We start from the raw sequence: 13,128 nt of genomic DNA on the forward strand, positions 1-13,128 counted from the left end.
TCCGAACATGCTAACAATAAAGGACAGTGATCCGATAGAAATCTTGGCAAAGCAACAAATTTAGCGCAAGGCCATTCCACCATAAAATTATCACATACCTTGATCCTGTCCATTTTACTCTGGCGCGAACTGTCTTCTGGCATGAAAGTAAACCTTGCCCTGCCCATTTTATACTCCAACAATCCAGCATTTGTCACAAAATTATTAAAGACCCGTTGCTGCGTGTGCATCAAACTTAGACCACAATCTCTCCGACTCTAATCTCCCACCATTATCCAGTGCCCATCCATCTGCCATCGCTGATGTAACAAAAAATCCCACACACTTCTTTTTCTCAACGCATCATTAATTTGGACAGTAGATATTCGCCACATTAATCTTTAATTGTGTCCCGACAAGGACACCTGAGGTTATCAGCACAGAACCATGTCTGGTACTCGCCACGCTATTAAACACTTCTGGATCCCAAATGGAAATTAATCCACCAGACCGACCTCTTGCATCAATTGTTTCAAACTCCGTCTCCCTATTTCCCCATAATCTTCCCACATGATCCTCACCCACGTTTACCATTTGCGACTCCTGTAAACACAAAAAATCGATGTTGTGCTCTATGTTCAGACCCCTCACCCAAACTGCCTTATCCAACCTCCCAACTCCTCTTATATTTAGCGATAAATAATTCATTGGATTACTTGTAGCTCTTTTTCTTCTTCTTCAATGAGCGCTCTTAGTTGATTCTTGAATTTTTGAACCCTCATTCCAGCTAATTTACCCACCTCGGCTGTCACCTTTATTTCTATGTCAACATTGGACTGGGTTTCTAAGTTTGTCGGCTCCTGAATTTCGTATTCTACCAATTGCTCATCAACCAATTCAGAAGAATCAATCTCATCTGCTTGACTATTAAGATCAATTCTCTGTCTTTTTTTAGTCAAAAGGTTTTCACTTAAAAAGCATGGGTGATTGCCAACCTTCTTCCTTTATTGGTGTGCGATGTAAGGATGACTCCCAGATTATGTTATCAACTTGAAACGGGTCTTCACTACATGCCCTTAGGTTTGTAAGCTCAGGGTTTGAGTTGGGCTTACTTTTACACTTCTTAGCCTTGGGCCTATTATTAAGACCCAAAGTATTGGGATCCTCATTGGACTTCTTTTGGGCTTTGAAAGTCGTACTCTGAGATATCACAACATCATCAATATTCCCCACCCTAGAGAACGGCGCACCTGACCCCACCTCCCCAACACTATTAATGTTGTCTTGTTTTTTTTGAACGACAACCACACTTTATATATATATATATATATATATATATATAAAGAGCCAGCAAGAGGCTGAGAGAACAAACAAAAAGAAAAACACCGCAAAACAAAAGCAAAATTACATCACATCTAAAAGATCGAAAGCCTTCCAATTATCCCAGGATGGCCTCTTGACGTTAGCCCGGTTACAGATCCAAAGGAACGCGTCTTCTTTGATCATCTCCACCGATTTGCTAATAGGAATGAAAAGATCATTGAACACCTTCTCATTCCTAGCACTCCAAATTCTCCAAACGGTCGCCATGACAATCGAGTATACAACGCGCTTCCAAACCTTACCTCCCGGACAGGAACTGATGTAGGAAGTAAGACCTTTTAGGTTGCAAATATCTGTCGGATAGTGAATGCGAATCCAAGTCAAAATATTCCACCATATACTTCTAGCCCAAAGGCAGTTAACGAAGATATGGTCGGGGTCTTCATCCGAAATCCCACATCTAGAACAAAAGCTATCCTGAATCTGGATTCCCCTATGAATAAGCCCCACCTTAGACGCAATTTTTCCGAGACAAGCCCTCCAAAGCAGGAAATTTACTTTTGGGGGCGCCCAACTGTTCCAGCCGAAGACAAACCTGTCAGCAGACGTAGGCCCATCAGTGGCCGACTCGATGTCCATCCGAACCTGTTTGAGAGAAAACGAGCCGTTTGGATCGGACCTCCATCTCCAAACGTCCCCCTCCTTTACTAAAAACTCTTTTATGTTGATGCCGATTTTTGCTAAAGCGGTCTCCACTGAACTCACATCCTTCCAAACTCCAGGAATCGACTTTTTCAAAGGGATTAGAAGGGGAGAGTTATTACCGTAATGAATCGCAGCCACCACTTTGGCCCATAAATGATTTGGATTCGCTTTGAACCTCCACCACCATTTAGCTAGCATAGCTTGATTGAAGTCTTGTATCCCCCCTACTCCCATTCCACCAAACTTTTTAGCCTTCATCAGAAGCTCCCATCGTATCCACCTAAGTTTATGCCCCGTAGCCGATTTTCCCCATATAAAGTCCCTTCTGATCTTTTCAAGTTAGTTGATAACACACTTGGGGGCCACAAACAAGGAGAGGAAGTAGGACGGAAGACTGCCGAGAACAGACTTAGCAAGAGTCATACGACCCGCAAAAGAGAGGTGATTTGCTTTCCATTTGGAAAGTTTAAAAGTGAATATGTCTAAAACAGGTTTTCAATGCTTGGCTCTTTTCATGTTTACCCCTATAGGAATACCCAAGTGAACAAAAGGGAGAGTGCCGGCCCCACACTTGACCAAGCTAGAAAGGCGAGTTACTTCCGCGTCTGAGACACCAATGCCAAAAATCTTACTTTTCTGACGATTAATTTTGAGGCCCGAGACAAGATAAAGCCATCTCAGAAGACGGTTTAAAGCAATAATGTTGTGGTCCGACCAGGTCCCAATAAAAAGAACATCATCCGCGTAGCATAAATGCGTAATGTTCGGGCCTCCGTTGGGGAGTTGAATCCCGTGAAATAGACCCAAGCTGTTCGCCCTTCTCATAAACAAATTAATAATCTCCATGGCAATGATGAAGAGGAAAGGTGAGAGAGGATCACCTTGGCGCAATCCTCTTTTAAATTTAAATTCTTTGGTGGGCGAACCGTTTACTAGAACCGAACCCATACCCGACATTAAGCACCCATTGATCCACTCCAACCATTTTTGAGGAGAATCCATCTTCTCCAACATACGGAAAAGGAATTTCCAATTAATTGAGTCATAAGCTTTCTCGAAATCAACTTTGAACATAAGCAATTGATTTTTGGATTTTTTTACCCACGCCACCACTTCACTCACAATGAGAGGGCTGTCAAGAATGTTGCGACCCCCCACAAAAGCCGATTGGTTCAGAGACGTAATCAAGTCAATAACAGTCTTGAGCCTATTTGCCAACACTTTTGTAATGATTTTGTAAATCGAGCCAACCAGCGAAATAGGACGGTAATTGGCAAGCTCTTGCGGGTCTTTCGTTTTTGGAATGAGAGCAATAAAGGAGGAATTACACCCCTTACTGATAGCGCCGGTGTTATGAAACTCATGCATCATTTCCATAACTAGAGGTTTAACTTTGCTCAAAAAGGATTTGAAAAATTTCAGCGAGAAGCTGTCTGGGCCCGGCGCTTTCCCCCCATCACAGCCCTTAATGGCCGAGAGGACTTCAATCTCCGAGAAGCGGTCACAAAGAGCCGCTCCCATTTGTTCCGAGATGGTTAGAAGGCCATGACTGGCAAAATCGGGCCTGCGTCGAATGGGTTCCGCAAACAATTTTTTAAACCATAGCCTAATTTTCTCTTGAGTTCAATCGGATCAGACACAACAGTGCCGTCGAAAGTCAGGCTGTTAATCCGTTGAAAGTCAGGCTGTTAATACTTTGGGCTCTTAGGCTAGAGGGTATGGTGACATCCCATCCTTGGAGGACCATCCGTCACGTAGGCGCCACGTCATAGTCCTCCCAAGGATGCTCCATCCCCCAAAACTAGAGGGTATGAGAGGATGGTCCTAGTCATAGTCCTCCCACCATTTTTATGTTTTTTTTATTAATCTTCTAGTTTTTTTTAACATTTAACAAATAAACTAACAAAATATTTTCATTAATATTAAAAAAAATTACATAAACTTAAAAAAAATTAAAAAAAAAATAAAAAAAACATAAGCTTAAAAAAAATAAACTTAAAAAAAAGTTAACTTAAATCCTTATATATTAAAATAAGCTACTAGTCTTCGTCTTCCATGTCGTTGTCGGGTTCGTTTTGAGCGTTGTTCCAAATGTACTCCACCAAGTCCGCTTGTAGGTTATGATGTGTGCACTCGTTACGTAGAGCGAACATGTTCAAATCTTGTTGTTCCCCACTAACTGGAACAGAATTTCCAGTAGACGCGTTTTCATCGTACTCGCATACCGCTCTACCTTCGTCTTCAATGACCATGTTATGAAGGATGATACAAGCGTACATAATGTTTCGTAACCGCTTTGGTGTAGCCGAACGTGCTGGATGTTCAATGATTTGCCATTTTTTGTAGAACACCAAAAGCCCGTTCAATATCTTTCCTCGCACCCTCTTGAAACTTCTCAAACTTTTTTCTTTTATCGTCCGTCGGGTACGGAATAGTTTTAACAATTGTGGAGTACGTTGGGTATATCCCATCGGCTAGGTAGTAACCTCGCCTGTATTTCACACCCGAAACCGTAAAGCTTGTGTCTGGACCTGTACCCGCCACTACATCCACAAATATCTGTGACTGGTATATGATGTTAAGGTCGTTGAGAGAACCAGGTAGACCAAAAAAAGCATGCCAGATCCAGAGATCCTGTGACGCAACAGCCTCTAGAATAATAATCGGATGTCCATGATCTCCCCTAGTATACTGACCTTGCCAGGAAACTGGGCAGTTCTGCCACAGCCAGTGCATGCAATCAATGCTCCCGAGCATTCCTGGGAAACCATGTCTTTGTTCGTGTGCTTGATATAACTTTTGAACGTCGTTTGCGTTCGGCTTCCGCAGGTATCGCTTGCTATACAATTTGATAACCCATTGACAAAACTTGTGCAAACATAGACGTGCGGTTCTTTCAGACATCCTTATATACTTGTCTAATGCATCAGGTGCGAAACCGTATGCCAGTTGTCGAATGGCCAACGTACATTTTTGTAAATTACTGAAACCCCTTTGCCCCTAGCGTCGTTTCGCAGTGTAAAAAAACGGATCAGACTGGGTCATGTCGCCTGCAATACGTAAAAACAGTGGACGACTCATGCGGAACCGACGTCGAAAAATATCGGCTGGGTACACGGGTTCGTCGGCAAAATAATCGGCTACTAGTTTATCGTGGGCGACTATAAATTTAAAACGAAACATAAATGAAATTAATTATAAAATACATTTTCAAATCTATATAAAACATAAGGAAAAAAAATACTAAAATACCTTCTTGGTCTCGGTTTAATTTTGCTCGTCTAGTTAGCCTTTGGGACGACGCTTCATCACCCGCCATGATGACCTGAGCCGTGTTAATAACCATGTTATGCATAATAGCATCCTCTTCCTAAGTTGAAGAATACCACGTAGACGAAGATGATGAAGAAATAGAAGAAATTGAAGAAATGGAAGAAGGTGAAGACATGATAATTTTTTAGAGGTAGATGGGGTGGTAGCGGGTAAAAAGTGGTATAAAAATAGATGAGTTTTTATAAAAAGGGAAGAGGGGTTATAAAATGTGAGAGAGATATGAGGTTGTAGTGGGCGAAAAGTTGTGAAAAAATGTGTAAAAGAGATGAGTATTTATAAAAGTGAGAGTGAATGGGGTGTTTTTTTGAATTAATACCGTTTGAAAAAATAAATTAAATTAGAAATTATTTTTTTTTATAACGGCTACTTTTCAAACTTGGGCCCCACAAATGTACCGTCGCCAACGTCTAAGAATTGACGGAAAGGACTGGGATGGGGACGGGGATGTGGGGGGGGGGGGGCGTATGGTGTGGACGCCGTCACCGGGTGGGGACAAGAGGGGGACGCGCCATACCGTGTATCCTTAGTATGTGTTGAGAAGATATGATGAAACTGCATTTTTTAACTGCCACTTGAATTAAGTAACCGGTTATTGCAGCTGTTACTCGTAAACTGCCTGATGAATTAGCTGTAACTCCATGAATTACTAAAAAATAACTACACCAAATAGTACTATTTTATAAACTTACCATTATCATTATCATTATAATAAATAACTACACCAACTAGTACTATCTTTTCACCTTTATCATTATATAAATAATTACACCAACAAGGACTATCTTTTCAAACAACACTCTTTAATGTCTTTTATACTTGTAAAAACTCTTCACACGAGGAAAAAAAAAATATATATTCATATATAAGGAACTAAAAACAACTAATATTTACACCATAAATTTTAGAGTTAATATTTACACATTTTGTTATGTAGTTATTATTTTTTATTTATAGTAAAAATGCATATATAAGACAACGAATGGCCTAAAGGATAAGCTAGTACATTTATCACAAGTATAGATTACCTCTCCACCGTTAAAACTCTTATTATATCTTCTTCTATTTAGTCATGTACATATATTCCAACCTCTCTCTCACACGCACACAAAACACACAGTGAACACACACACATGGCTACCGATGGTATTAGCCATGAACTTTCAGATGCATATATTGATCAAACCACTGATGAAGACAATGAAGAAGATGAAGAGTACATTCTTGGCCCGTGTGGTGCACGTGGGAGAGCCACATTGGACCCTAGAGCTCCATGGGTCCATGAATGGAACCGGGTCTTCCTCCTGGTGTGTGTCATGGGTCTGTTTGTAGACCCACTCTTCTTCTACACACTCTCAATAAGCGAGTCATGCATGTGTGTGTACGTGGACGGGTGGCTAGCCATTTCAGTGACGGTGCTCCGGTGCATGACGGATGTGTTTCACGTCTTGAACTTGTGGTTGCACCACAAGATCAACCGGTTCAGCACCGGTCAGACAACTGTAAGGAACGTGGTGGCCCGGCTCATGAAGTGGTTCTCGTTTGATATGTTCGTCATCCTACCGATTCCTCAGGTTCCTTTTAAGTCCATAATTTAGAACAAAATAATCTACATTGTTATATTTCTATTGTTTGTCACGTAATGTGAAAGTCGTCATTGAGAATTTTGGGCTTTTTGTTACTGTAATAAGTCCTACCCTAATATATATAAACTCTATTATAAAGGGTTACTTGAGTAAAATGAAAAATGAGTTTAAATGAGTCGGAATTAAATAGGTTAATGAATTTCAAGATCATACGAGGTTATAAATATTATTGGGTTTTAAATTTTATAAACTTTTGTTTATGAGTTGGTTAAGTTTTTCGTTTATGTGGTTTGAGTCAATTAGTTTAAAAATTGCTAAAATAGTACTAGTGCTTTCACTTTTATAACAATTACAGTCCACTCTCACTAACGCCCTATCTAATTATTATGCTAGTTTATTTGAAATGACCATAATAGCCATGTTATTAAAATTAAGATATAAATAAATACCGAGATAATTACGTTTGTCGTCCTTTTGGTTTGTTGAAAAAAACAATTACAGTCCATTAGTTTCACCACACATACCTGAACGATGACCATCACCTAATCTGCCCACCACCGTTCGTGAGTTGAAGGTGGAAATTGTAATAATTATTTTCAACAAACCACGGGGACGGAAAACGTAATTAACTATTTATTTATGTTTTTATTATAACAGGGGCGTTATGGTCATTTTAAATAAAGTAACAGAATAATCGGATGAGATTAGTAAGAGTGGAATGTAATTGTTACAAAAGTGAAAATACTGATAATATTTTGACTAATTTTAAACTAATTGACTATATAATGGTTATTTTTAAACAATCACACTAACAAGAAAAATGTAATCAACTCTTTGGGTCTCCTAGAAAGTGGATCACGAGTGGTCGCCCATCATACCTTTTTAAGGGTCGGCCCTACATAATGTATTCATCGTCATGCATATATAGTATGGAAATGGACCTTTTTATTTAGCCAAAAAGAATAACACATGATGTTTGTTTTGTACAAAATATAAGTAGTTCATAATTACATCACTATATCTGCCTGACGTATGCACAAGGATACCTCAAATCACTTGAACTAAAATGAAATATTCAAAAGTACAATGGCACGTGAATATTGGTTCATATGTGTGTGCATTTAAATTGTAGTAAACATTTATGTATGTAAAGATCCAATCCTATGAATATTTAATGGATTTTTCTAAGTGGGAAATTTTCAAAATTGATACTTATAATGTGTTTGTGTAAATAATATCATTTTAAAACACACCACACAAAATAGCTCACACTTCACGTGATTCTTTTTTCACACACAAACAAATATGTTTTGTTTGTTACCCATAAAGCTTCATCCGGTTTATTCACATGTATAACACATGCTTATATATATATGATACATACATAGAATAGATTTAAGGGCATAATATAATATTTTTAAAAACTTCAAATCTAAAATTCTAATTAACCATCGCATGTAGTATTATGGGTTATAATACTACCTGCAATGGTTAATTCAAATTTAAAGTTGTAATCGTCGCAGGTTGTGTTATGGGTAGTGATTCCGGCATTGCTACAAAAAGGTTCATCCACATTTGTAATGACTGTTTTCTTGATCATGTTTTTGTTCCAATTCCTCCCCAAGATTTATCACTTTGTCCGCCTCTTACGACGAATGCAAAGATTCTCCGGCTACATCTTTGGTACTGTTTGGTGGGGAATCGCTCTCAACCTGATCGCCTATTTTGTCGCATCTCATGTAACATAATTTCAGTTTTGTCACAAAATTAATATACATTTTGTGTTCCAAACAATTTGGAACGTACGATCATAATTTTGTTTCAACAAGTGTAGGTTGTGGGAGCGTGTTGGTACTTGCTAGGAACCCAAAGGGCTGCAAAATGCTTGAAGGAGAAGTGCATGGAGACGAATGGTTGCAAATTGCGAATATTGACATGCCAAGAGTTCATGAATTATGGAACAAGTAGATTGGTTCGAGACCACACGAGATTGTCATGGTGCGAGAACAGAAGAGTAAGGTCTGTTTGCCTTCAAGACGACGATAGTTATAGCTACGGAGCTTACAAATGGACAGTACAACTCGTTGCCAATCAAAATCGGTTGGAGAAGATACTATTCCCCATCTTTTGGGGACTTATGACACTCAGGTACAAAAATGACGCATGTTAAAGATTATCATGTGTATGTAGAAGTTTTGGATTTGGGAAAATTAATTACTAGAAAAGACAAGTTGATCTTTAAGTAACAGAATAGACATGCATATTTTAGCTCTTGGAAGCATAGGCTAAATTGCCGACTAATAAAATTTAGTCTCTTGTCTTTAGCCTACTCTTTTTCATCTGCCGGCTATTTAGCTTACACCTTTTCATTCGCCGGCTATTAAGCTAAGCCTATACTTTACGTGTGTCTTTTTATTGGTTCTAATTTTGTGGAACCCATTGTACTTTACCATGAATTTTGTGTAGACTAAGCCTAACCATCTTAGCCAGGGATCAGGATCACGTTTCGCGTCGTTTGATTAGTTTTTTTTTTCTGTTTGTCTGTTTTGCTAAGGTTGAATATGCATATCTATTCTGTTAACTTAAAGGTCAACTTATCTATTTTGATAACTTTAAAGGTCAACTTGTCTATTTTGTTAATATTATTTCAAATATATAGAACCTTAGTTGATATTGTGTGTATCAGTACATTTGGAAACTTGGAAAGCACAACAGATGGGTTGGAACTAGTTTTCATCCTCCTCGTTCTTACAACGGGACTCCTTTTGGTCACCATGTTAATCGGAAATATCAAGGTACGATGTGGGTGTGGCCTTAATTAAAAGTGTTTTTCGGGTAAGTTTATTATCTGTTTCAAATAAGATAGCCCAAACACCCTTAGATTAGAGTTAATTTGTTATATTATCTAAAAAGTAGGTCTATATGTACAGGTGTTTTTGCATGCAACAACATCAAAGAAACAAGGGATGCAGTTAAAAATGAGAAACTTAGAGTGGTGGATGAGTAGGAAACACCTTCCTCACATACTTCGACAAAGAGTTCGAAACTACGAGCGCCAAACTTGGGCGGCGACGCGTGGAGTAAACGAGTGTGAGATGATCCGCGATCTACCTGATGGCCTTCGAAGGGACATCAAGTACCATCTTTGTTTGGACTTGGTTCGACAGGTACCTAACCAAAACATAAACACTCAAGAGATCATAAATTTATAACCAAAATTCGGTGTAAAATACATATTTTGGGTTAAATCAATGAATCCAAACATAATGCTTATATTTATTCATGTCAAAGACATCGATCCTAATCAAGACACGCTTAAAATCATATAATTCAAACATTAGAACACTACACCTTTTAACTTATTAATTTAAACAAGTGGTTGACATATTGAAAACAAGTTTGTGGGTTGTAGATAGGTTTTAGTCAAGTTAAAAATGTGTTATATGGCCGTAAACGGTTGTAATAAATGGTTTAATTTATAATCTAATATTAAAGCGGTCGGCATGCATAATTAAACATGTTTAACATGTTATATGCTAAACGTTTTAACATGTTATATGCTACACATGGTACATATGACAACCTAAATTAAATCTAATTATTTTTGTTAAATGTTAAACTTAGGTACCCTTGTTTCAACACATGGACAACTTGGTCCTTGAGAACATATGTGATCGTGTTACGCCCCTCATGTTTACTAAAAATGAAACCGTAAGTCCCTCTAAATTCTAACCTTTCAAATCCTTACACTTATTAAAACAAAGTTTCAATTAATTTAGTATGATAAATGACTTAACTTGTTATTAATTTATAGTAGATTACTAGAGAGGGAGATCCGGTACAAAGAATGTTATTCATAGTACGTGGGCATCTTCAATGCAACCAAATTGTACGAGACGGTGTGAAAAGTTGTTGCATGTTAGGCCCGGGAAACTTCATCGGAGACGAGCTCTTGCCATGGTGTCTAAAAAGACCGTTTGTAGAACGGCTACCACCATCATCCTCGACGTTAGTCACTATGGAGGCCATAGAAGCTTTTGGGCTAGATGCTGAAGATGTGAAATATGTAACCCAACATTTTAGGTACACGTTTGTAAATGAAAAGGTGAAAATGAGTGCAAGATATTATTCGCCGGGATGGAGGACTTGGGCAACAGTCGCGATTCAGTTGGCTTGGAGGAGGTGGAAATATAGGCTCGACCTCACTTCGTTGTCGTTCATTAGGCCAAGGAGACCAATGTCAAGATGTTCATCTCCTGGGGAAGATAATCTAAGGCTTTACACGGCTCTATTAACTTCACCAAAGCCTAATCAAGACAACTTCGACTTTTAAACATTATGAGATTTTATAGATACGCGACATGGTGACTGCAAATTACTATATTCAAATAAAAACTTTATGTTAATTGGTTTCCCTATATGATCAATCATGTTAAAGTCGAACTTGTCAGCTAGTTTGAATACACAAGAATTAAGATAGCAAAAAAAAAAAAAAAAGACTCTAGGTATACTTATTTTCTCCATATACACAATCTATAAATAAAAATCAATTAATTTCACACAATATAAGATTATTTTTTTAAGTTAAGTTGTAATTGTTTTCAAACAAAATTTGGACAAAGGCAATATGTTGTCTTTCCTTTTTCTTGATTTCAACTTTCAAAATGAACTTGTTACAAGATAAGAACATTAAAATGCAGTAAAACCAGGCCCCATATGATCACACTTTCACACCATCCAAACTCGAAAATTCATCAATCTCTTGAGCTGCTGATCCTCTAAATAGCAAAATCGCAAGACTCCCAACAGAAAAATGGATGAAGGATCCGCAAGAATGAGTCACAAATGACCCAAAATTAGTACCTACAATACACTGCCATCCACCTCCATACATCCTATCGAATTCCTACAATCAAACATAAATTTATTTCAGATAATATATATTAAGGTTTATTATTATATCATTACCAGAATTACACAATAAACCATAATTCCTTTGTAATTATACATTCGTGTAAATAGTTGATCCATAATACATAATACCTTACGAGTTTTCGTTATTCAATAAAATTCCTTTGTAATTATACATTCGTATAAATATATAGTTGATCAATGATACACAATACCTTACGAGTTTTCGTTATTCAATAAAATTCATTCGACATCCCATTATTTTTCAAAAAATATTATACATTCGTATAAATAGCTGATCAATAATACATAAGACCTTACTAGCTTTCGTTATTCAATAATTCCTTTGTAATTAATTATACATCCGTATAAATAGTTGATCAATAATACACAATACCTTATGGGTTTTCGTTATTCAATAAAATTCATTCGATGACATCCCATTAATTTTCAAAAGCGGACTGATGGATTTTGTACCTGTTTGACGACGCGTGCTATTTCAGTAGCTTCGGTTATATCAAAGAAGTCAAGCGCTTTGGCAGCGAGTTGAAGAGCATCATCTTGCATGGTTTGAAGCATATCGGTCTCCCCTATTACAGCTTTACCTTCCAACATGGTTACAAGTTTTACGTTAAAATGTCAGAAAAAGTTGAAGATATGACTATGGAGGTATAGTGAAGAATTTGGAGAACTGAATGAGAAGTACTTATAATCGTTTCGGGTGAATGATTACGTTTTTTTATCCACGTAGGTCTATCGATTTTTTGTGGTTCACATGGTCGGAACCAGTATCGAACAAGGCTTTGCCACAAATTAAATGTAGTGGCACAAAATAAAGCTCATGAAAGACAATGTATGTGCGTTGGACTGACTGGAGCCAAGAGGTGTGATCATTTATCCTTTTTTTTTCTCATGTTTTAATTCACCATTTGTTGATTGGTAGGGCCTCATAATTTGATGGCTTTCTGCATATATCTATTTTCTTTTCACCCGTGGTAACCATTCTCAAAGGGGGTCGGGGCGCTACGTGGTGGACAACCCATCACACGTTGTTTAGCGTGGAACACCGCCGCCACTATTGCCCAAAACGCGTGAACCCCATAACTCATGGTAGCCACAACGCGTTGAAGATTTCTTCATGCTTTCTTCTCCTTCACTCCTGCTTCCTTCTCTCCTTCACATGTGGTGAGTGATGGGCACCCTACTAAAATCCATCACTAGTGATGGAATCAAGCTCAATGACGCGACGGACAATAATTAGGTGTGATAAGTGATGGAAAGTGGAGCACCCCTA

At 38.1% G+C, this 13,128-nt stretch overlaps 2 protein-coding genes across 4 annotated transcripts; one reads left to right on the forward strand and one right to left on the reverse strand.

The window, feature by feature from the left end:
* Nucleotides 1–6,357: 6,357 nt before the first annotated feature.
* On the forward strand, nucleotides 6,358–11,341 carry LOC110908589 (cyclic nucleotide-gated ion channel 4). 3 transcript variants are annotated; one of them, XM_022153536.2, is made up of 7 exons: nucleotides 6,358–6,911; nucleotides 8,447–8,662; nucleotides 8,758–9,071; nucleotides 9,610–9,718; nucleotides 9,854–10,090; nucleotides 10,548–10,634; nucleotides 10,741–11,341. In XM_022153536.2, the coding sequence occupies exons 1-7, from the start codon at nucleotides 6,471–6,473 to the stop codon at nucleotides 11,254–11,256; spliced, it is 1,920 nt and encodes a 639-aa protein (XP_022009228.1). In that variant the 5' UTR covers nucleotides 6,358–6,470; the 3' UTR covers nucleotides 11,257–11,341. The 3 variants fall into 3 exon arrangements, with proteins under 3 accessions (XP_022009228.1, XP_022009233.1, XP_035835558.1); XM_022153541.2 differs by having other exon boundaries at nucleotides 8,549–8,662; nucleotides 10,741–11,339; XM_035979665.1 differs by lacking the exon at nucleotides 8,447–8,662 and having other exon boundaries at nucleotides 10,741–11,339.
* Nucleotides 11,342–11,534: 193 nt separating this feature from the next.
* Nucleotides 11,535–12,519, reverse strand: LOC110908602 (dynein light chain LC6, flagellar outer arm). The gene is made up of 2 exons (XM_022153545.2): nucleotides 12,312–12,519; nucleotides 11,535–11,829 (listed from the first exon to the last, which is right to left on the reverse strand). The coding sequence occupies exons 1-2, from the start codon at nucleotides 12,447–12,449 to the stop codon at nucleotides 11,644–11,646; spliced, it is 324 nt and encodes a 107-aa protein (XP_022009237.1). The 5' UTR covers nucleotides 12,450–12,519; the 3' UTR covers nucleotides 11,535–11,643.
* Nucleotides 12,520–13,128: the final 609 nt, after the last annotated feature.

The sequence above is a fragment of the Helianthus annuus genome, chromosome 11 (genome assembly GCF_002127325.2).
Source record: "Helianthus annuus cultivar XRQ/B chromosome 11, HanXRQr2.0-SUNRISE, whole genome shotgun sequence".
In the NCBI taxonomy this organism is placed as follows: domain Eukaryota; kingdom Viridiplantae; phylum Streptophyta; class Magnoliopsida; order Asterales; family Asteraceae; genus Helianthus; species Helianthus annuus.